General features: G+C 40.6%; 1 protein-coding gene across 5 annotated transcripts in view; it reads right to left on the reverse strand.

Moving 5' to 3' along the window:
• OSBPL9 (oxysterol binding protein like 9) overlaps positions 1-25,198 on the reverse strand; it is a 197,603-nt gene that overhangs the window by 105,740 nt on the left and 66,665 nt on the right. For all 5 annotated transcript variants that reach the window (XM_049775167.1, XM_049775168.1, XM_049775166.1 and 2 more), the window contains one exon: positions 12,484-12,562. In XM_049775167.1, the coding sequence (XP_049631124.1) occupies positions 12,484-12,562 (79 nt within the window). The remainder of the gene's footprint in view (positions 1-12,483; positions 12,563-25,198) is intronic.

A 25,198-nucleotide genomic window follows, 5' to 3' on the forward strand; every position in this document is an offset into this window, starting at 1 on the left:
TGTCACCAAAAGAATAAATAATTAAAATATATTAGAGGTTGACATTTTTAAAAAATTATCATATACATGGTATTGGGAAAATTCATCAGTCACATGTAGAAAAATGAACTTAGACCTTTTCCTGACACCATGCATAAAAGTCAAATCAAACTAGGTTAAAGACCTTGTATCAGACCTAAAACCATGAGGTACACAAACAAATACAGAGGCTGATCTCTCCATGACATTAAAACTAGAGACATATTTAAAGATGAAATACCACTGACTGGGTCCGAAGTGGAGGCACAAGCAATAAGGTGTCTGTCTGCCTTGCCCATGCTAGCCTAGGACGGACCAGCGTCCCATATGATCCCCCAAGCCAGGAGCTATTTTTGAGCACGTAGCCAGGAGTAAACCCTGAGCAACACTGGGTGTGGCCCAAAAACCAAAAAGAAAGAAAAGAAAAAAAAGAAACACCACTGACCAAGCAAGCAGAAGCAAACATAAATTAAATGAGAATACATTAAGAAACTTCTGCACCTCAAAGGAAACTGAAGACCAGAATACAAAAACAGTAAACTGGAAGAAATTATTTGGTCATCAATCATCAAATAAAGAATTAGTACCCAAAACATATAAAGTGTGGGATTATGGGAATTGGTCTGTTTCTAGCTCAGTCAGTATACACCTTGTTACTCATTGGATGGAATCATCTTTGAATGTAGCACCTTGAATTGGTATTGAGATCAGCTGGTCCCACCTTCCAGATTAAATATTCGAATGGAGATGAAGTAGCTATCTTAAGTTTTCAGATCGCCTGGGAGCTGATGGCTTAGAGCTTTGGCTTTCTAGGAACGAAGGGTACACGTGGGGGAACTCCTTAAAATCCATTCCTTTCTCCGTGTGTGTTTTGTGTGTGTGTGTGTGTGTGTGTGTGTGTGTGTGTGTGTGTGTGTGAATTATTTTCCAGACCACCATCCGATTCCAGACCCCTGTCTCTCCAGTATTCTGGTGTTTGAACCCGAGGACTTAATTCAATAATAAAGCACTGGTAGAACTTTATAAGAAAAGAAACATCTAACTCCACTAAAAAACAGGGAGAAGAAACGAACAGAAACTTCCTCAAAGAAGAAATAGAAATTGCAAAAAGGCATATGGAAAAATGCTTCACATCAGATAAATACAAATCAAAACAACAGTAAGATACCACCTCACACCAAAGAGATCGGCACTCATCACAATGAACAACAACAATCAGTGTTTGGTATGGACAGGGAGTGATGGAGAAGAGACTGTTTTACACTACTGGTAGAAATGTCAACTGGCCCAACCTTTTGAAAAACAATATGAACACTCCTAAAAAAAATAGAAATTGATCTTTCATACAACCCAATCCAGAAATACTGATTCTAAGAATACATCCTAGGGGTCCAAAAAGAAAATGCAGAAAAAGCACCTGCACTCCTTTGTTCATTTCAGAATTAATAACAGTAGACAGACTGGAAACAACTCACGTGCTCAACAACAGATGAGTGGATAAAGAAAATATATAAACTATGGTATATTTACACAATGGAATACTACAAAGCTGTTAGAAAAAAGAAGTCATGTAATTTACTTATACTTGAATGAACATGGAGAGTATCATACTAAATGAGGTAAGTCAGAAGGTGAGGTACCTACATAGAAATGACTGCACTTATTTGCAGGATATAAAAAAATCATGAAAATAATACCCAGACAGTAGAAATGAGGGCCAGGAAGAATTGTAGCTTGCCACAAAGGGGGAGGGGAGTGAGATTAGATCATAGAAGTGACCATCATGACAAGACATTCTGGACAAGAACTGGATGCTGAAAGAGAGTAAAGTGATATTTATGATATCCTTTCAGAAAGAGAATTGTAAACCATAGTGTCTAAATAGAAAAAAAGAAAGAAAAAGGAAAGTATCTGCTATGAAAGTAGATTTAGGTAGGTAGGGGCTAAAGAAGTTGAAGTGGGTAGGGGGTAAGGAAAAGCATATGCCCAGTAGGGAAACTGGGGACATCAGTGACAGGAAGCATACACTGGCAAGGGGAATAATAGTAATAGTGAAACTCAATCATAGAACAACTTGTAACTGTGTAACTCACAGTGATCCATAAAATAAAATTATAATAAACCACATAAAGAATGTGACAAAGTGGGGCCGGCGAGGTGGCGCTAGAGGTAAGGTGTCTGCCTTACAAGCGCTAGCCAAGGAAAGGACCACGGTTCGATCCCCCGGTGTCCCATATGGTCCCCCCAAGCCAGGGGCAATTTCTGAGCTCGTAGCCAGGAGTAACCCCTGAGCATCTAATGGGTGTGGCCCGAAAAACCAAAAAAAAAAAAAAAAAAAAAAAAGAATGTGACAAAGTATGGAAAATAAGATCAAAGTGATAGTACTGAGGTTAAAGCACTTGCATTGCATGTGGCTGTCCCAGTTTTGAGCACTACTTAGGACGCTCCAACAAAAGAAATTAAATATTCCCTTGAAACCTAGACACTCACTAAGCCAAATAGTACACAATTGGTTAAGATGGAGAAAATTTAATTTTAAATATTGAGGAAAGATGTTAAATAGAAGGTGAATTAAGAGAGGAAAGAAGTAATATATTAATTCACTGGTATTTCCTTATAAATGGCCATTAAAATGATAACTTAACTAAGAAATCAATAGCTTTGCTTTTCTTCCCTCATAAATATAAAAATAATTATTTTGTTTCATTTGTGAGGAGGGGCTAGCACACAAAGTAAAATATATAAACACTGCAGAGAGAATTTCTTAAGTCAATAATCACCAGAAGATAATGGGATCTGTTTGCTAGTGATAATGCTGAAATGGTTATTTGTGAAGCAAGGCACTTAAAGCTTGCAACAATGGGCTAATTTAATGGTGTGCTGTCTATTCTCCTAAATGATTCATGATGAGGAGTGTCATACTGAGCTGATTGATGTTAATGTAGTAAGGATGATGTGGTCCTAATATACTTGAGCAATATAACTTTTCTAAATTAAACACTTTCCTCCACCCCTAGGGTTGATTTGCAGTAATTCTGCATTTTAATAAATGACAGAGTGCTAATGGATTGAGTTGAAAAGGTCAGCTATTATACCGAATGCAGATGAATTCCACTAAGATGTATACAGGTCCTGAATGTTCTTCTATTTTAGGGATTTTTTTATGTTTTATGTTAAATTTTTCCAAATGCGACTTGTGTTGCTTTAAAACACTGGTTCATGAATGTGTAAATGATTTTTATTCTTGAAATAAATAAATAAATAAATAAGTACAAATTCTGTCTTTGAGGATTTGTATTTGTTCTTTTGAACTACATATATAATGCTTAGGAGCTACTTTTGGCTCAAGCTTCCCTTGGTGCTTGGGAGACAGACCATATGGTGACAAGGATCAAACCCAGAACTCATTGGGAGGGGGGTGCTTGGGGCCACACCTGGTGGCGCTTAGGAGTTACTCCTGGCTCTGCATTCAGAAATTCCTCCTGGCAGGGAGGGATCCCACATATGGGATAGTGGGGGTCAAACCCATGTCGGTCCTGGTTTGACCACATGCAAAGTCCTAACACTGTCCTATCATTCTACCCCCTAATCCCAGAACCCTTACATTCAAAGCCTGGCTCCAGTCCACTGAACTACTTTCAAGTCCCCAAAGTGATTTTTTTTTTTTTTGGTTTCTCGGCCGTATCCAGTGACGCTCAGGGGTTACTCCTGACTATATGCTCAGAAATCACTCCTGGCTTGGGGGACCATATGGGACACCGGGGGATCGAACAAAGGTCCATCCTAGAGTAGTGCACTCAAGGCAGACACCTTATGGCCTGCGCTACTGCTCCAGCCCCCCAAGAGTGATTATTTTATGAAGAATTAATTACACACGCATAACTAAATTTTTTGTATCTTAAATTTTTAGCATTTTCATATACTAGATTTAAAGCAAGACATTCCCCTAAATAGGTTAGGACTTAGTAAGAGATAACCTAAGAGCAAAGACAGGTCATCTGAGTCTTACTACTCCCACATACATAGTGGGGAGAAGTCCGACTAATAAATGTAGTACAGGAATAACATGTGACCACTGGATCCAAAACAATGAATCTCAATCATTAGAGTACATCAGAATCACCAGAAGCCATTCTCACTAGATGTCATTCAGCAGCTATGTCAGGTTCAAGGTTCAATGGTCCTAAAATCTGCCCAGGTGATGCTGATTCCATAGATCTGGGATTATAACTAGACTTATTAATTGGGGTTTTTTGAAAGATAGTACAGCAGGTAATGTGCTTGCACTGCATGTACCCAACCTGGATTCAATTTCCAAATATCCCATGTAGTTTCCCAAGCGCTGGCAGGAATCATTTCTGAGTACAAAGTCAGGAGTAACCCTTGTGCATTGCTGGGTATGACCCATAAACAAGACAAAATTTATTAATTGTGGGACTGGAAAGAGAGAGTTCAAATGACTAGAGTACATGTTTTGCAAACAGGAGCTACAGGTTTGATCCCCAACACAGTGTGTTTCACCAAGCACTACCGAGAGCCCCATGACTGACCCAAGAATTGTATCCAAGCACCATTGATTGTTATAGACCCCCAAACAGATAAAATAACAAACAGAAAAGAACTACAGATTTAGAGACCCTGACTACAATTCTGGATCTATCATTAGCTACTCTGTAAATCAGTTTCTAAAATTAGAAATAAAGTGCTGAGCCCGGAGAGATAGCACAGCGGCGTTTGCCTTGCAAGCAGCCAATCCAGGACCAAAGGTGGTTGGTTCGAATCCCGGTGTCCCATATGGTCCCCCATGCCTGCCAGGAGCTATTTCTGAGCAGACATCCAGGAGTAACCCCTGAGCACCGCCGGGTGTGGCCCAAAAAAAAAAAAAACAAAAAAACAAAAAAAAAACAACAAAAAGAAATAAAGTGCCATCATTTTTATGAAACTTAGAAATTAGAAAGTTAAAAAGAAGAAATTAGAAAGTTATGTATAATGCCTGTTGAGCACAGAGGCTGGTTCATAAAAGGTATTTATTTAGTAATAGTAGTGGTTACCACCATCACTATACTATTTCTACCAAATATTAGAACATGTAGAATATTACCATTGCAAATAATCCTAATTGCAGTAAATTGCACTGTAATTTAAATTTTCTTATATATATACATAAATATACCTATATTGGTTTTGGGGTCATACCTGGTGATGCTCAGGGGTTACTCCTGGCTATGCACTCAGAAATTGCTCCTGACTTGGGGGATCATATGGGACGCTGGAGGATGAACCGCAGTTCATCCTAGGCTAGCACAGGCAAGGCAGATGCCCTACCCCTTGCGCCACTACTCCAGCCCCTAAATTTTCTTATATTTTTATCACTTCCTTTTCTGAATATACTAGAAAAATATTTTTTGTAAATCAGTCGTCTGATTTCTACAATAACTTTTGTAGCAGTATGCAAATGATTCTAAAGATATGACTGATTGTATTCCAATTTTACTTCTGCCTTATATTACCTTTGTGTTGGAGTTCTTATCCCTCAATTTATAAAATAAAAATATTTATGAGTAGAAGTTCTTACACCTCAATTTATCTATAAAATGAAAATAGTAATATTCACTTTACAAAATGGTGAATAAAGAATGTACCTGGTATAAAATAAACATTCAATAAATGTTGCTGGGACCAAAATGATAGGAAAGTAAGTAGAGTGCTTGTCTTGCTTGAGGCCCACATGGGTGTGATCCCAGCAACCCCTACTCCCTGCCAGGAGTAACTCCTGAGCATTGCTGGGAGTGGCCCCCAAATAAGCAAACAAAATGTTAACTATCCTTATCCCCAATACATTGTCAGTAGCATTGTAAATCATTCTATGTCTTAAATTATTATACAGATTTAATCTATGTGAAGGTAAAATTCAAACAGGTGGATAATTTTCTAAATATGAGTAAGACCACAGATTATAGAGTCTACTAGGTTGCATTGCCTTTTTGTTTTGTTTTGTTTTGTTTTGTTTTTTGGGTCACACCCAGCAGTACTCAGGGATTACTCCTGGCTCTATGCTCAGAAATCGCTCCTGGCAGGGTCGGGGGACCATCTGGGATGCCAGGATTCAAACCACCATCCTTCTGTATGAAAGGCAAATGCCTTACCTCCATGCTATCTCTCCGGCCCCTTAATTGCTTTTTTAAAGTATAGCAGATAAAGTGCTTGCCTTGCGTGTGGCTGACCTGGGCTCGATCTTGGCATCCTTGAGTATTGCCAGGAGTGGCTCCCAAAAACAAATAACCAATTAAAAAGGAGGTTAAAAAAAAAAAACCATTAAAAGGAGGGTGGGCTGCTGAGATAGTACAAGGGATAGGGTTCTTGTACATGGACAACTGGATTCAATTCCTGGCACCCCAGAGCACCAGCACAGGTAATTTCTGAACACAGAACCAGTAGTAATTCCTCAGCATCACCAAATATGACCCACAACAACAACAAAAGGAAATTTCAAAATTAACTCAGCTCTGCCAGGAGTGACCCACAAGTACCAAATTAGCAGGTGTAGCCCAAACAAAAACCAACAACCAAAAACCTACTAATTTTCACTGTAGTGACAGTGCTTTCTTTCTTCCTGGCACCAATCCTCTCTTTAATAGAGAAGTGGTATTCCTTTGTGAAAGAAATATTATGTAGGACAGGCAGGAGGCAGAAATCATAGTGCAACGAATGTGATGGATAATAACCTACAGAGACTAGTGCTGGAGCCTCATTTCCTCTTACTATGGATTAGTGTTTCCCAAAGAGGAAAAAATATCTCCTCCTCCCCTTAAGCATTTGTGCAATTAGGGGGCACTTTCTGTTCACTTAAATAAGACAGGCGTTTAAAGGGGCACTGCATAATTTTATTTTTTCTCTGAAAGGAGTGGTGGAACAAATAAGTTTGGGACCATTTGCAACAATCCATTGCTCACAGATGTATTATTAGGTTCCAGCTTCCCAGGTTTTTTTAAGGTCACTGATTTAATTACTCTTCCCTTTCTCTCTTGCATATCTTTTACTAGATCACTGCCAACAATGTTAAGAATGCATTGGCTCTGTTATCCTAAAAAAATAAAAACAAACAAAATACCTTATTTATTTATTTATTTTAGTTTTGGGGACACATCCGGCGGTGCTCAGGGGTTACTCCTGGCTGTCTGCTCAGAAATAGCTCCTGGCAGGCACGGGGGACCATATGGGACACTGGGATTTGAACCAACCACCTTTGGTCCTGGATCGGCTGCTTGCAAGGCAAACACCGCTGTGCTATCTCTCCGGGTCCCCTTATTTATTCTTACGCCAACTCCAGCACCTATGTATTTTTCACCTTCCCTGTTTTCCAGAAGAGGTTTAAAATGCTATTTAAATCCCTACTTCAAATTGCTCTTCTCAAGGTTATCAATGGCCTCTTAATTGTTAACTCCTGTGATCATTTCTCAGCCTGCAACTATTTGCTTAAAGCAGCATGTGACACAATGATGTCTCTTCCTAGAAACACTTTTTCTTAGCTTCTGGGGTCCTACACTGACAAGGCTCTTATCCTCTTCTTTTCAATCACTGCTGTCAGTTCAAGTCTCATTTCTGTGCCCTCTATGAAAATGCCGGAATGCCCCAGAGACCGTAGCCTGGAATTGTTCTCTTTTCTCTCTACACATACTCCTACCTCCTCATGACATTCAATACTATCTCCATGTCAATCATTCTCAAATGTATTTCTTCAGCCTGAACTTTTCTCCTGAACTCTACATTGCAAGTGCCTACTTCCGTTCTCCACTTTTGTTTCAAAGATGTTAAATAGACATCTAAAGTTTGTTTATTACCATGTCCAAGGTTAAACTCCTGAAGTCCTCATTCCTCCTGTTCAAGCTCCCCAACATACATAAAAGCACATGTGTTTGTACACACACACATACACACACGTACCTCCCATCATTTTCTCTACCTCAGTAAAAGCAATTTTATTATCACTGCTTGAGTCAAAAATTTCTGTTGATATAGAACCATTTCTTTTTTTGGGGGGGGGTGTCACACCTGGCAGTGCTCAGGGGTTACTCCTGGCTATATGCTCAGAAATCGCTCTTGGCAGGCTCAGGGGACCATATGGGATCCCAGGATTCGAACCATCGACCTTCTGCATGCAAAGCAAACACCTTACTTCCATGCTATCTCTCTGGCTTTAGAACCATTTCTTTCACTCATATGCTACATACAGATCTGCCTTCAAGTCATATAACTGATTAGCACTCAGAAATGGTACTTACTAATGGCACACCACACTGATGCTAAGTTAAAACAAAGCTAGACAAAGGAGAGCACATACTACATGATGCCATTTCGCTTATACTCTCCAAAGCTAAAATTGAATCTTTAAGTGAGAAAAATTAGTTCTGTAGTTGCCTGGTCAGAGACTAAAGCTAGGGACTGACTGAAATAAGAAAGTCTTTGGGGCTGGAGCAATAGCACAGTGGTAGAGTATTTGCCTTGCACACAGTAACCCAGGATGGCCTTGGGTTGGATCCCCCAGTATCCCATATGGTCCCCCAAGCCAGGAGCAATTTCTGAGCACATAGCCAGGAGTAGCGCCTGAGCGTCACTGGGTGTGGCCAAAAAAATAAAGACAAAAGAAAGAAGTCTTTGGGGTGGCAAATGTTCTATATCACGAGACTGTGGTGGCAGTTATATGAGAAAACAAATTTGACAAAATGCACTAGACATTGACGCATGCCTGTTGCATCAATCATACTCAATAAAGCTGATGAAACATACATATAAGTCAGCCACTTCTCACTACCCCCCACCACTATCAAACTCCTCCAGACAACTGGCTCTGATTTCCTTCTTCTATTCCTCTCTCCAGTGCTGGGTAGACAGAGAAACACAATTAAAATAGCGTCATGCCACTCTTCTGCTCAAAATCCTCCAGCATCTCAAAGTTCTCACTGGGGTGTCAAGGGCCCACCTGTTCTCTCAGAGACCACCTCTCCACTATCATCCCCCACTGAGCTCTGCATGACAATGAGAGCCCTTCTCCTTGCTGCCAGTCACTATGGCAGGCCATTCTTTGGCATTTCCATTACCCGATTTGGAGTAATGCACTTTTCACCACCGTTCAAAGCAGGCCTGCAGCTTGTTTTCTCACTTCAAGTCTTTCAGTAAAACATACCATCTCAATGAGTCTCCCTCTGCCCCACATAAAATTGCAATCCATGCAAAATAATCTCACTAATATTTCATTTTCTGTTTTTATTTATTTTTTGCCCTAGAACTCAGCATTCTCTCTCTTTCTCTCCCCTCATCCTCTCTTGGGCCATACCCAGTGGTACACAGGGTTTACTCTTGGCTCTGTAGTCAGGGATCACTCTTTTTATTTTTTTTTGGTTTGGTTTTTGGACTGCACCCAGCGGTGCTCAGGAGTTACTCCTGGCTCTGCACTCAAAAATCGCACCTAGATAGCTTGGTGGACCATATGGAATGCTGGGGATCAAACCAGGGTCAGCCACATGCAAAGCAAAACTCTACTTGTGCTATCGCTCAGGCTCCTTAGGGATCACTCTTGATGAACTCAGAGTGCCATGCGGAGTGCCAACATCAAATCTGGGTCAATGACATGCAAGATAAAAGCCCTATCTCTCTGGCCATACTATATCTCTGGCCCCACCATTCTCTTATTTATTTACATTTTACTAACTTATTTATTAGCTTTCTCCTCTACCAGAATGAATGACCCAAAAGGACAAAGATTTTTCAGTTTAGTTTATTACTGTATCTTCAGAACTTAGAATATCTAAATTGGATGTCAAATGAATAAGCATTTCTGAATAAATTTTAGCTTTCTCTTTAAGAGTTGACAGAGGGTAAGGCACTAGCTTCGAACACAGCTGACCTAGGTTGGATTTCCAGTGTCCTATATAGTCCTCCAAGCTCCATCATCAGGAGTGATCCCTGAATACAGTCCGGAGTAAGCCCTGAACACTACCAGGTGTGCCTCAAAACCAAACACAAACAATGTTGACAGAACAGAATTTGCTTTGTAGACCCAGAAGCTGATCTTTCATTTGCTTTCAGAAATCCTGATACATTAAATAAAAGCTTTGAGACATTTAATAACAAGCGGATTCCTATTAGTTGAACTTGCTTTCAACTCTAATAAAGAATATAAGATTAGGGCTGAAGCACAGCAGACAGGGCCTTTGCCTTGCGTGCAGCTGACCAGGATTCAATCCCTGGCATCCCATATAATCCCTTGAGACTACCAAGAGTAATCCCTTTGCTGCCAAAATAAGACAGCAACAACAACAACAAAAATATAAGATCAGACATTGAAAAATTTTTAAATTAGAATTTCTGAGAATTGTGTGGATGACTGGTGTGGGGGATGCACATCCAATAGTGCTGGAGGTTGCTCCCAGCCTTGCTCAGGGGTCACTCCTTATCAGTGCTCTCAGTGCTGGGGGTGGTGGTGAAGCAGGGTCAGTCACATGCAAAGATGCATCTAAACCAAATACTATCTCTCTGGCCCTCAGAGAATTTCTAATAAGCAAAAACATAACTGTGAAATAACTCTCACTGTTGCCTAAATATATACATGAATATATAGATACACATATCTATATCCATCTATGTCCTAAATTATTAATAGAAAATAAACTGACAAGTTGACATTCTCAGAACAAAGAATCCTTTCTTCCTTGGCTTTTGGTTTTTGAGCCATACCCAGCAGTGCTCAGGCCCTGGCTCTGCCTTCAGGAATTACTCCTGATGGTTTGGGGGACCATATGGGCTGCAGGGAATTGAGCCCAGGGTGGCTGCATGCAAGGCAAATACTCTACCTGCTGTACTATAACTTCTGACCAAAAAAAAAAAATTTTAAATACATATAATTCTTATTTATCTTGGTCAATCAATTATTTATCTTTGCCATTAAAGGAAATGCTTGTTTTAAAAACAAGTCAAGTTAATATGGGAGAGTTAAAGAAGAGATTAATCTAACACCAACTGTTTAAATCAGAAGGGAGAAATATGCCTTTTCCCTAGAGGTCTAAGTCTCCTGTCCTTTAGTAACAGCAAACAACATAGCTACTAGGTCTAAGGAAGTGTCACCTTAGTAACTGCAGAGAAGAGAGTTCCATACCGCAGCCTTCACTGTACCCAACAGCAATCACTTCAAGAGTTCCATTATATGGGTAATATCTGCATTAGCCCATAAGTAGTATCATATACTTAATCTGAAAATAAAGGCCCTTGGCTTTCAAAAGATTAAAAATATTCCATAAAGTTTACTATAGTGGAAAATTTTAGGAGCATGTCATCACTTAAGCTGCTCAAAAGAAATAATATGAATCAAGATTGTAAATATTTCAGGGATCCTTGTTCTTATGAGATCACATCGTAAAATACATTGGTTCATCTTTATTGTATACAGTCTATCTTTTTGTTCTTATGTGCATTTTCTTAAAGAAAATAATTGCAACACATTTCTGGCAGATAAAGACAAAATCCGTCTGAACATCAGCTGATGTCGACCTCAAAACCCATAAACTTAATATCTATATACGTAATATTTATTTATCTTGTCCCACCTAACAGTTATCACAATGCACTGCTATTTAAAGTTCAAAAGTGCTAACATTTCCAAAACCTCATTTCTAAGTTCTTTGTAATACTCTAAACATAAAATAGAGATTAGTTAGGCAAAATAATAAAAGCATCAGTAACAAAGCTAATAGACACCACAAATAGAGAGGTACATTCAAACAAAAGCATTACAGTGTGCTTTTACTTGCTGGCTTAAGAGTTTTCAAAGCAATCGGAAATGAAAATGATCATACAGTGCCTTACCCTTTCTACTGGTGAACCATAGCATGCAATGCCGAAACATAGCAGTGGCAGATGGCATTGGTGTTATTAACTACAAAAAGGATAATAGCAGAGAAATGACGGCTGGCAGACAAAACACAGAAATGCAGATGAAATGAATGCAAACTGGCAGTTCCTGAAGCAAAGGAAAACCTTTAAGCCAAAGGCTGCCACTGGCTTCAATTTCATTTACATTTAGTTTTACATGGACAAACACTGCAACCTTCACAATCAGTCTTTGGACTCTTCATGCAGAAGCAGAACCATACTCCTGGATAAAGAAGATCAGCAACCTTCTGTAAACACAAGCCAGCAGCAGCAGCAGCCCATTACTCTCTCCCTTCACTGATTTTTATCCTTTAAATTTTTAATCTCCAATTGCAGACAGAGCCAGTCGTTGCAAATAGATCTGTATCCACTGCAGATACAAATCCCTGCCTAACCTGCAGTACCACTTCATCCAGAACGTTCCTGTGCACTCGTTCATGCAGGATCGGTTGCAAACCATTCAAGTCATCAAGCAAACAACCCCAAAAAGAAAGAAGCAGTTGGGACTAGGAAGAGAAAGAATCTCTTCTTTCAGCTCACCCTGGAAATGGAAGGTTTTCTGATCAACAGTTATTGTGAAGGTGCTGTCGTCCTCATCGTCTATACCAATCACAGCTCCCTGTGAAACAAAGAGCAAAATCCCAATAAGGCAAACAATGACATCAGCAATATTCACTATAGCTACAGCCCTGGAATGCTCAATGCACCAATGACACTGCAAGCAAGCTAGACACAGAAGAAAGCAGTCAGAGACTAGTTTTGCTCATGGAGGAAAACCTGCAGGGAGAAGGGGACAGGACACAATAGTTCCCTGCAAGGATACTTTCTCTGCTTGTTTAAGAACATGGATATGGTGGGAGGGGGAGGGGCTCAAACACAGAAGCTGAGTCTGGAATCCGTGTTATGAGCCAGTCACTAAGTCCGCCAGCATTGTTAGGATGCTCAGAAACTCACACCTCACCAGAATGGTGTGAGGCTCTACAAAGTAGGTGCTTTTTTCAGACTGCTTCTCTGCTTATATTTATCACTGCAGGAAAGTCAGGTGACACTAGCTTCAAAAACAATGATCCAATCACTTCTTCCAGCTATTCTCATAATCACTTGTGCAATTTTTCACATTACAGATGTTTATATGCCTCTCTCCTCCTACTGAATTACCAAGTAGCTCTTGGATGCCAAAGACTATTTTATTTACTCTTGATACATGTCACTTAAGTCCCTCTCTGTATATGTTCTCTAAAACAAAAGTTTGAACAACTTTCTTAAGGAGAAAGGAAAATAAATGAGGGAGAGAGTAACTACTTTTATAAGTCACTTGCTTTCAAAGGCAGAAAGATTGCGATTTAAACATTTATGATTTTGTATTTGACTACATGAAGCCTACATTAAGATAACAAAATTAAGAGACAGAAAGCTATACAAAATAGAAATCTACCAGTCATTATTCTTAGGAAATAAGTGTTTGGAGGGTTAAAGAGATAGTACAGAAGTTAAGGTATGTGTGTTTTGCACATAGTCTACCAATGTTCAATCCTCAGTACCACAGAGTCCCCCCCAAAATCCACCAAGAATCATACCTAAGTGTAGAACCAGGAGGTAGGAGGGAGAAGGTGAAAGAAGAAGGTGAAAGGGTACAAAGTGGTAAAGGTGGCAGAGGAGGAAAAGAAGGAGGAGTTAAGTATTCCAGTCAAAAGCTAGAGCAGCACATGGAATAAGTTAAATGCCCCCAGTTGGGTAGGAAAAAGCAGTGTATATCACAGATGAAACCAGAAATCTTTAAAAAGTTCTGAGCCACAGAGGTTCTGGCCACAGTGAGTAAGATGTTTGCTTTGTGTTGGGCCAACCTAGGTTCAATCCCCTTGTATACTTGAACACTGCTTGCTACGGCAATTTACCAAATTAAATTAAATTAAATTAAATTAAATGCAGGGGTTAAAATTCTTTTCAAATAATCAAATGCCTAATTGCACCAAAAGAATGCCACTTATACAGACTAATATCCCAAGAGAATTAGGTAATGCAGGCAAACATTTGTCTCTTTCTAGGGGTTATCTGGATTACTCCCAATTCTTTTTTTGTGGGGGAGGGCACACCCGATGATGCTCAGAGGTTATTCCTGGCTATGCACTCAGAAATCACTTCTGGCTTGGGGGACTATATGGAATGCTGGTAGATCTAACTGTGGTCCGTCCTGGGTCATTCATGCATTCATTCAAGGCAAACGCCCTACTGCCGGCCCCTGGATGACTCCCAATTCTAATCAAATCCCATGTACTGAGTTAGCTTAATCCTCAGACTAGGCTACACAGGAGTTATTATTCCATTCCTTTTTTTTGGGGGGGGGGGGCCCAGAGAGATAGCATAGAGGTAAGGCATTTGCCTTGCATGCAGAAGGACGGTGGTTTGAATCCTGGCATCCCAAATGGTCTCCTGAGCCTGCAATTTCTGAGCATAGAGCCAGGAGTAACCCTTGAGCGCTGCCGGGTGTGACCCAAAAACCAAAAAAAGAAAAAAAAAGAAAAAGAGATGAGATGCCAGAAATTGAACCCAGGTTGGTCGCATGCAAGGCAAGAGCCCTACCCACTATACTATCTATACTTCTGGTCCCTATCTTCCCCATTTTCAGATAAGAGTGTCTCCAAGATTATAATGATTCACTCAAGGTCATACACAGAATTCTAGGTAAGTTCATTTTATAATTAGAACTGAATTTACCTTCTAACTTATTATGTATAAAATATTTGGTAGGCCTAACTCTATATGAAAATATATGTTGTATTCAACTCCAAACTATATAGCAATAATCTCTATCCTCAAAACACATAACTATGAAGACTGAAGAAAAAATAAATACATAAAACAACACTAACCGGGCCCGGAGAGATAGCACAGCGGCGTTTGCCTTGCAAGCAGCCAATCCAGGACCAAAGGTGGTTGGTTCGAATCCCGGTGTCCCATATGGTCCCCCGTGCCTGCCAGGAGCTATTTCTGAGCAGACAGCCAGGAGTAACCCCTGAGCACCGCCGGGTGTGGCCCAAAAAACAAAAAACAAACAAAAAAAAAAAAACAACACTAACCAAAAACCAGGACTGGAGAGATAGTCTTTCAGGTAGTGTGCTTGCCTTGCATGTAGCTAACCTAAGTTTGATCCCCAGCATCCCATATGGTCGTGAGATCATCAGGAATGATGGCTGAATACAGTCAGGAATAAAGTAACCCCATCAGGTATAGCCCCCAAACAAAACCAAGATAAAACAAAATAAAAACCACCAAAAAAAAAAAAAAAACCTCAAATATAGAAGTTAGTACAGGACAAAAAGTCATATCTATGTAGATGTAATTTGAAGACATAATGCTAAGTGAATAAATCTAGAAAACAAAGAACCAAGTGTGTACATATAAATGAATTTACTTTCCACTTGCATCAATGTCCAGGATAATCAAATGACTTTCACTCACAGTGTGTTGATTAGTGGTTACTTAAGACCAGAGGAAGTGTGAAATAAAGTTGACAGCTAGAATATAGGGTATCTTTTGGTGTAAAGAAAACATCTGGGGCCGGGCGGTGGCGCTAAAGGTAAGGTGTGCCTGCCTTGTCTGTGCTAGCCTTGGACGGACTGCGGTTCGATCCCCCGGTGTCCCATATGGTCCCCCAAGCCAGGAGCAACTTCTGAGCACATAGCCAGGAGTAACCCCTGAGCGTTACCGGGTGTGGCCCAAAAACCAAAAAAAAAAAAAAAAGAAAACATCTAAAAAAAAAACCATTCCAAGAACCTGGTGCTCAGAACACAACAGGTTCAATAAACATTTGTTGAGGGGCTGGTGAGGTGGCGCTAGAGGTAAGGTGTCTGCCTTGCAAGTGCTAGCCAAGGAAGGACCACGGTTCGATCCCCCGGTGTCCCATATGGTCCCCCCGAAGCCAGGGGCAATTTATGAGCACTTAGCCAGGAGTAACCCCTGAGCATCAAACGGGTGTGGCCCAAAAACAAAACAAAACAAACAAAAAAATTTGTTGAGATGGAGCTTGTACAACTGATTTGAATATACTAAAAACCTTGAATTATATACTCTTGTTTTGGAGTCATGTCCAACACTACCAAGGGCTTACTCCTGTCTCTACACTCAAAAATCATTCTTGGGGGCTGGAGCGATAGCATGGCAGTAGGGCATTTGCCTTGCACAGGATGGACCTGGGTTCAATCCCCGGCGTCACATATGGAACCCCAAGTCAGGAGCGATTTCTGAGTGCATAACACCCTGAGCGTCACTGGGTGTGCTCCCCCCAATAATGAAACAAAGAAAGCACTCTTGACAAGCTCAGGGGAACATATGGGATGCTGGGGATCAAACATGGGTCAGTCACGGGCAAGGCAAACACCCTACCCACTGTGCTATGGCTCCAGCCCCTTAAATCAGTGTTTCTAAACTTTTTCCCCAAACTTGCTTCCTTCCTGTAGTCTCCCTGCCCTACCAGTCTCATGTAGTGTCTCCCCCCCCACTTTTATTTATTTGTTTGTTCATTTATTTATTTTTTTTTATTTTTTATTTTTTCATTATGCTCCCTTAGAATATTCTGGAAGCTTACCAAAAAAAAAAAAAAAACATATGGCCTACAATTGAGAAATGATGCTTTAAGGAGTGAATCATGATATTTGGATTGTATCTCTTAGGCTGTTTCTTCTGTCTTTTGTGTCCCTTAACCTAAGTTTAACTTGGATAGAAACTTCTAGGTTCAACACATGCTCTCTTTCATTCCCTCACATACACTGTTCATTTCACCTCTTAAATGGCTATTGCTCCAATTCAGGTTCTTCATATTCCATGCTTTATACTGCAGTCTGCTTGCCTAGAGCCTGACCACCTTCTTATCCACAGTCCTTCTTATTGCCAGTCATACAAATATCTAAAGCACAGAATCTTAAGTCATCCAAAATATGTAAAACTTTCCTTGGCTCTCCATAAGCTACTATATATACACCATTTCTTCAGAATGCTATAAAAGCTATTCCAGTCTGTACAAAATCTGGCCCAACCAACCTTTCCAAGTTGCCCAACAACTTCTCTCTCACTTTAAAGACCCTCTATATACTCAGCCTCAATATTTTTCCATGATCTGAAAAATAAAAGCTGACAAGCAACTTCACGTTTTTATGTTCTTTCTCAAGCTCAATTCCCCACAATTTGTCGCACTGCACCAAATTGTCTCTGGCAGGGCTCCAAAGACCACTTCATTACTGTCTGATTTTGTTGTACAGAACTTTTCCATAGAATTGCTGCCACTGGCCACATTTTTCTTGAGAGTCTCATTCAAAGGCTCCTAGTTACCTAAGTTGGACATCAGAAACACTGCTACTGAACCCCTCTGACTTCAGGAGTGCAGGAATACTTTTTTGGTTCATCAGAATTTCCTCTAAAGCCAGAGGCTCTTCTGGAAGCCCTCAGAACCTAAATAACAAGCTCCCATTGCTAAGATCCTGAGCATTCTTCAATGTACAAACACACAATTCATCAAACACGTCTCAACTTGTGAAGGGCTTACTTCATTGCTATTATCCATCAGTCATTCCCCATGGCAATTTCTTAGACCCTTATGTTCTTACGGAACATAAGAGTCACCAGTCACTTGTGAGAATTTAAAATTTTAATTTAAATTGAAACCCAATTATGAACAACTTTGTCATTCATGTTCTCTTTTTTTTTTTTTTTTTTTTTTGTTTTTGGGTCACACCTGGCAGTGCTCAGGGGTTATTCCTGGCTCCAGGCTCAGAAATTGCTCCTGGCAGGCACAGGGGACCATATGGGGCGCCGGGATTCGAACCGATGACCTCCTGCATGAAAGGCAAACGCCTTACCTCCATGCTATCTCTCCGGCCCCCCATTCATGTTCTCTTAATTAAAATATTTAATAAATAAAATTTATGGAGTACAGTGAGTAGAGTGCTCGTCTTGCACAGGCTGATCTGAGTTTAGTCCCCAGCATCCAATATGGTCTCAAGCCCACCATAAGTGATCTCTGAACAAAGAACCAGCAGTAAGTCCTGAGCACAGCCAGAGATAGCCCAAAACACAGTAAAATAAAATATATTTTTAAAATTAAATTATGTAAAAATTTAAAAGATTTTTAGTTATACTAGTCATATTTCAAATGCTCAAAAATGGACCTATTGATTCTTTTTAATTTCTGTCTGTTCCATTAAGTAGCTATGCATAACAACAGTTTTACTTTTACTATTCCAATCCTTGTACTTTAGTAATGGGTTAGGGCTGACTGGTTTAATAGTGCCACTAAACTGACACTGAAAGAAAGAGGACATCTTGGTCTTGTTATTGGCCTCTCTCCTATTACCCAATGTAGTTTTATTAAAAATTCCATGCTTTTCTTGAGTCTCCAATTATAATATAAACAGTTCTCAGATAAAACACTGCCTGGGAAATTGGGGCCCCCTAACTAAAATAAAATCCCCAAGGTTGAAATAGTTCCCCAGGAAAAACAGTTTAGGACTTAAACTACAAAGGGTTTGCAAATGCACGCAGGAAAGAACAGAATAAATAAAAGGGCAAGCAGAAATGTCCAGGGAAGATCACTAGAACTGGTTGGTCTTTTAGGTGCCTGCTGATTGGCTGTGTGAAATGCCCCAGCTTCTGCTCTTCACTTTCCTACTGAATATTTATGTGCTTAATATTAACTGTCCTTAATGTTTATGTTAAATAAAACAATGAATTATGTTTTGGGTCGAGCATTAAACAAATGGTCTGCCAGTGGATTACTGATGGCTACCCAGGTGAGCCTAAAGCTTGACCAACCAACCTATTGGTGTTTGTGTCACTCTCTGACCAGCCCAGGGGGGTGTTGAACCAGTCAGGCAGGATCAGGACAACACTGAACCAACCTGCTCTCCTCCTGCCTGGAAATCCACCTGCATCTCTACCATTTTTGTTCCCTTTCTGTTAGTCTAGGTCTCTTCACTCTTCTCCTTCCATCATTCTCCCCTCTCTGACAGCCACTTTTACACACACTCAAGTCTTCAACCTCTTTACCAATTCTTTCTCACATCCTCATTTATTTTTATTTTATTTTATTTTGCTTTAATTTTTTTTTTTTTTTTGGTTTTGGGTTCAAACCCAGCAGCGCTCAGGGGTTACTCCTGGCTCTGTGCTCAGAAATCACTCCTGGCAGGCTTGGGGGTTAATTATGGGATGCCGGGGATCAAACCGGGGTCTGCACCAACAATAAAATATGGCAGCATTCCTCTTTGCATAGGCACATTGAAATGTGGAAATCTTATGTATAGAAACAAGTTTTTATCTACTAGGGATAAGAACCCATAATTTTTATAATACAGGAGCGCCTTCCACTCTGAACATATGTTATGGGGACTTGACTTAAACCTCATGTGATCGAACATTGATTGTCCAATCCTGAACCCCAGATCCCAACCTTAGAACTGGTACAGTTTTCTGCAGCAGCACCAGGAATTAAACTCCCCTGGGGGGAGTCCCTAATACCACTCTGACACTAACTTACCATGGGCAGGTTCATATGACACCCTGTTGATGAGGAAACAACAACCTGAACTAAGGGCAAATTGCCCTATCACATACTCATTTTACAATGGGTATGCCTCTTTCATTCCCTTTCAATAAAGATTACTCAAACTTGGCCGGAGAGATAGCATGGAGGTAAGGTGTTTCCCTGGCATGCAGACAAACGGAGGTTCGAATCCCGGCATCCCATATGGTCTCCTGAGCCTGCCAAGAGTGATTTCTGAGCATATAGCCAGGAGTAACCCCTGAGTGCTGCCAGGTGTGACCCTAAAACCAAACACCCCCCCAAAAAAAAAGATTACTCAAACTTCCCCCCAGTATCACTTGCCTAAACTTTATTTTAACCTTCCATTTCTCATAGGACATGCAATATGAATGATTTTTCCTCACATTTAAATAAGGTAGATGATGTGCCTCATTTGCTTGCATTAAGTCTAGATTATTCCTACTGTCCTGACATAAAACTGATTATGTTCCCTACTACTCTTGAGTGTCTATCACTCATACAGTAATTTTGCCATAGTAAGTCTAGTCAAGGGTCAGTCCATTGAGTAGATTTGAACTACAGGTCTAAAAAGGTTAAAAATAAAGCCAAGAGGGGCCAGAGGATAGCACAGTGGTAGGGCCTTGATGCAGCTGACTTGGAAGGGACCTGGTTCAATTCTTGGCATCCCATATGGTCTCCCAGCCTGCCAGGGGTGATTTCTAAGTGCAGAGCAAGGAGTAACCCCTGAGCTCTGCTGGGTATGGCCCAAAAACCAGTCAATGAATCAATAAATAAATAAACTGTAAAAAAAAAAATAAGGCCAAGAACAAGCTCAAAGAGCTAGAATGCATGCTTGGCTGATATTAATCCCTGAGTTCAATTTGCAACACCACATGGCCCCGAGCACCACCAGGTGTGTGACCTTGCTAGTCACCAGTATTACTGTGACAAAACAGCACCAATACAGCCTTAGCCTTTGTACTGAACCATCAGGCCTGTTCAGTGGGATGAAAATCACTGAAAACAGCCACCTCCACCAAGCAGCTTGCTTGGGAGGCTCCAAAATTAAAAAAAAAGATAATTTTAGAGGTCAAAACCTGTTGGACTAGCCTACGCAGCCCTCAGATTTGTTTCATGTCTACCTCTCTTGTCTTATTTCATCAAATCCTACACCTGAGCAGCTTGAGATTTACGAGGCTTTCCACCCCCACAATCTGTGCATGGGCTCTCCTCTCTGAAACATCCCTTCTCTCCATCTGGGATTATACTACTTCTTTTTCATATCTGAGAGAACAAAACTCCCTCTGATAATACACAAGGGCAAGGATACTCTATCATTTAGTGAAATTCTGTTATGTAACCCAGGACCATCAAATCTATATTTCAGGCCTGTTCCTATGACCCATCTTGCTGATATATAAATGTGTATCTCTTACAATGATTTTGTGTCATTTTCCTTCTGAAGGTTTTGAATGGTCAACTGTTCTGATTCTGTCAGACATGGGACTCAACCAGGAGTGCAGGGCTTCAGGACCACACCACCACACCAGATGGTTTCAGAAAGAAAGTAACTAGAGCTTAACAGCCACATGCAAGCAGATGAATGTCCTGATTCTCTTGCTTCTTTTTTGCTATATCTACAAACTTCAGATAGAATCACAGTTCTGATGCCAGAGTCAAAACTATTTTGCTCCCATGCCTTGGGGGAGGAGGGTATAAACGAGAATTTAGGCTATTTTAGGGCCAATCTCCGTTGGCCAGGAAAGAGGGGTGGAGTGGTAAAGGGCTCCAAGGATAATAAAAAAAAGAATGCAGACAGTGCTAAAAAAGCACAGCAACTCCCACCAACCTCCACACCATACTTTACACTTTTTAATGTGGCTCTTCTGTTTGCCGGGTGGCTGCTCCAGGAGTCAGGACTCTGCTCCTAGCCTCTGTCAATGCATGCCCTGTGTGGCTCTCAAAATAAATTTCAATTGTGGTTTTGGCGAGATTTGGCTCAGTTGACAAAAAAGGTTGCCTACCACTGGCCTACCCTTACCCCTAAATTCTTTCCATAGGGCATTGTCATAATAAAAAATATTCACTAATTGCTTCAACACACTTGTTAACAATCTCTCCTAGGCTAGAAACAACAACCAGGGCTACTGATGTATCAATATCAACAGGAAAAAGATATATTTCTGTTCTGGAAGAGAGAGAAGAGGCAGCAAGGCACACAGAAGGTTCAGTTCACTCACCAAAAAACTGGAGTGCAAGACCTGATTAAGCAACATTCATTATTTCAACAAACACCTACTGAATTTGTATTGAAGAGTACAATAGAAGAGTACTACTAGAGAGTACAGTAAGTCTTGTACTCTTTATAGTGCTTGCACAGTGCTCACTGAGGAGCCATACTCTTTGGCTCATACACACATATTCTGGTCACAGTGCTCTCTTGGGTCTCACCAGAGGTCACATTTCCTGGCTGTGGCCCTTAGACACCTTTTGAGTTATGTGTTCCATACCTTTTGTGGAGCTCACACACACACACACACACACACACACACACACACACACACACACACACACACCTGGTTGCAGTGAGGCAGGAAGGCAGGAAATCTCTTGCACACACACAGGAAATCTCTTGTGCACACACACACACACACACACACACACACACACACCCTGGTTGCAGTGAGGCAGGAAATCTCTTGCAGGTCCAGGGATGACAGATGAATCTCTTGTGCACACACGCACACACGCACACACACACACACACACACACACACACGCACACACACACACACCCAGGTTGCAGTGAGGCAGGAAGGCAGGAAATCTCTTGCACACACACAGGAAATCTCTTGTGCACACACACACACACACACACAGAGGAAATCTCTTGTGCACACACACACACACACACACACACACACACCCTGGTTGCAGTGAGGCAGGAAATCTCTTGCAGGTCCAGGGATGACAGATGCTTTTGGTTCCATACAATGTGTTCTGAAGATTTGAACTCAAATGCTAGCCACTCTGCTAGTCCTGGGCCAAGTACTTCTTTCTTAGGTTAAGAACATTCTCTTCTGAAGTCAGAATAATAGTACTAATGGTAAGCCTTGCAAGCATCCAATTTAGGTTCAATTTCCAGAATCCCATTTGTCCCTGTACTCCCAGCACCTTCAGGAGTGATTCCTTAGTCCAGAGCCAGAAATAACTCCTGAGCATTATCACTTGGTGTGACCCCAAAACAAAAACAAAGAGTATTCTCCCTTATTACTACATGGAACACATCTTCCATTTCATTTACTATTTCTTCCAAGTTTATCTAAATAGTAATAGCTTTTCCTTTTTCAATCTGTTAGTATGTTAATTTCAAAATTAGCATCCCAGTATCTAAAAAATAAATTCTATTTGGCCAAATACCTTTTTATTATATTTTGAGGGAGTGTACCTTACTTTATTTTGTTCATGATTTTGACATCTATATAAGTAAGGAATTTCTACCTAAAACTATTTTATTGTCAGTTCTTTTTCTAATTTTAAAATTTAATGTTTAGCTCATTAATTTTCTATCTTGATTTTATAACACTAATTTAAGGTTATAAATTATAGACTAGCTTAGGTTTTAATGTGTGGTTCCTTTATTATTACTTAGATTTAAATATTTTATCATTTCCATTAGATTTCTATTTTACTAATTAATTATTTAGAAGTATGTGTGTGAAGGGGTTCATGGAAGAGATTCATGGCTACTATTTTGTTGAAGAATTACTAATCTATTTTACTTTTGACAAGAAAATATAATCTACAGCATTTTTAATTCTCTGATTTCACACTAATTTTCTGAAAGTCTTATATTTTATGTTAATATGATTTCCGAACTTTTAGGTTGATTTTTTTCCTAAAATATGTTTGCCATAGCTTATTCTTATTTAATTCTCACTTACTTCAGAAACAGCACTAATGACATCCATGTGCCAATCACAAAGATTAAAACAGTTGAATACGGCCGGGCGGTGGCGCTAGAGGTAAGGTGCCTGCCTTGCCTGCGCTAGCCTAGGACGGACCTCGGTTCGATCCCCCGGCATCCCATATGGTCCCCCAAGCCAGGAGCAACTTCTGAGCGCATACCCAGGAGTAACCCCTGAGCGTCACCGGGTGTGGCCCAAAAACCAAAAAAAAAAAAAACAAAAAAAAACAGTTGAATACATTTGGCCCAACAGAGGATATTTCCAGTGTCAAATACATAAAGAGAAAATGTGTATCAAAAGTGATTTAAATTTAATATGAAAAGTAGAAATCAATAATGTTTTTGTTGTTGTTGTTATTGGGTCATGCCCGGCAGTGCTCTCGGGTTACTCCTTGCTCTACGTTCAGGAATCGCTCCTGGCAGGCTCAGGGGACCTGTGGCATGCCGGGATTTGAACCGCTGTTCTTCTGCATGCAAGGCAAATGCCCCACCTCCATGCTATCTCTATGGCCCCTAGTAATGTCTTTTTTCTGATTAAATGACAAGGCAACTGGCCAACGTTTTTACTGAATGCATACTAGAGAGATGAATGGGAGAGACAGTTTTAAAACTATATATTAACCTAGAAATACTTTATTGCGTTCATTCTATAAAGCCAACGATGTATCCAATGCCAGAGATGACAACACATAAAAAGCAATATATAATCAATTAAATGAAGCACTGGGAGGAAAAGCCAGTTATTAAAACCCTAAATAATCTGTCAGGGCTCATTGCTGACCTTTCCTAGGATACACCAGTCAGAGAAAAGATCACATATCCCTCCTGCAATCTGTCAACTCTGATGCCTCACACAAAAGGCAAGTAGAGATTTGCTGGACAGGGTTAAAAATAGTTACTTTGGGGCCAGAGTGATAGCACAGTGGGTATGGCATTTGCCTTGCACACAGCAGACCTAGTTTGAATCCTGGCATCCCATATGTCCCCCAAGCTTGCCTGGAGCGATTTCTGAACACAGATCCAGGAGTGACCCAAGTGCTGGTAGGCATGACCCAAAAACCAAAAGAAAAAAAAAATTCTTTTCCTCCTTTTTTCTCTACTTGCTATGGCTACTGGGATAACTGGCTCTTGTGCTCACATATTAGGTTAAGGTGCTCACTCTACCATTTAGTTGGTTGTGGTGCTTGTGTTTAGTGTTTGAAGTGCCTGCTAGGAGGTGCTGCAGGATGTACACATTTGCTCTCATAGTTTCCACAATGGCACATCACTGTTACCCTATCAGCGGTTTGCACCCCTATGTTTGGGGGTTGCAGTGCTGAAGCTAAAAACTGCTTATCTTATCTTGCAGAACTGGGATGGAGAGATTGGGGTGTGTGTGCCACAGACCAAAGATCTATAAGGTTGAAATAGCAGGGTTGTCGGAACTTGCTCTGGTGAGCTGGGTGGCAGCACCTGGGACTGACCTCCTGGCCTGAGATAATCTCTAATATCAATGAGCTATCTCCAGGGCCACGGATCAACTGTTTTGGAAAGCTCATAATAAGGTGTTTAACCTTAGAATTCAGGGGTCTCAAACTCAATTTACCTGCGGGACGCAGGAGGCAAAGCCGGGGTGATCCTTGAGTTCAAAGTCAGTAGTAACCCTTGAACACTGGGGGGTGTGACCCAAACAACTAAAACAAAACAAAACAAAAAAAGATCCCTCTAGGGCAGGGCCACAAAATGTTGTATGGAGGGTCCTTTGCGGCCTGCGGGCT

The sequence above is a fragment of the Suncus etruscus genome, chromosome 6 (genome assembly GCF_024139225.1).
Source record: "Suncus etruscus isolate mSunEtr1 chromosome 6, mSunEtr1.pri.cur, whole genome shotgun sequence".
Taxonomy (NCBI): Eukaryota; Metazoa; Chordata; class Mammalia; order Eulipotyphla; family Soricidae; genus Suncus; species Suncus etruscus.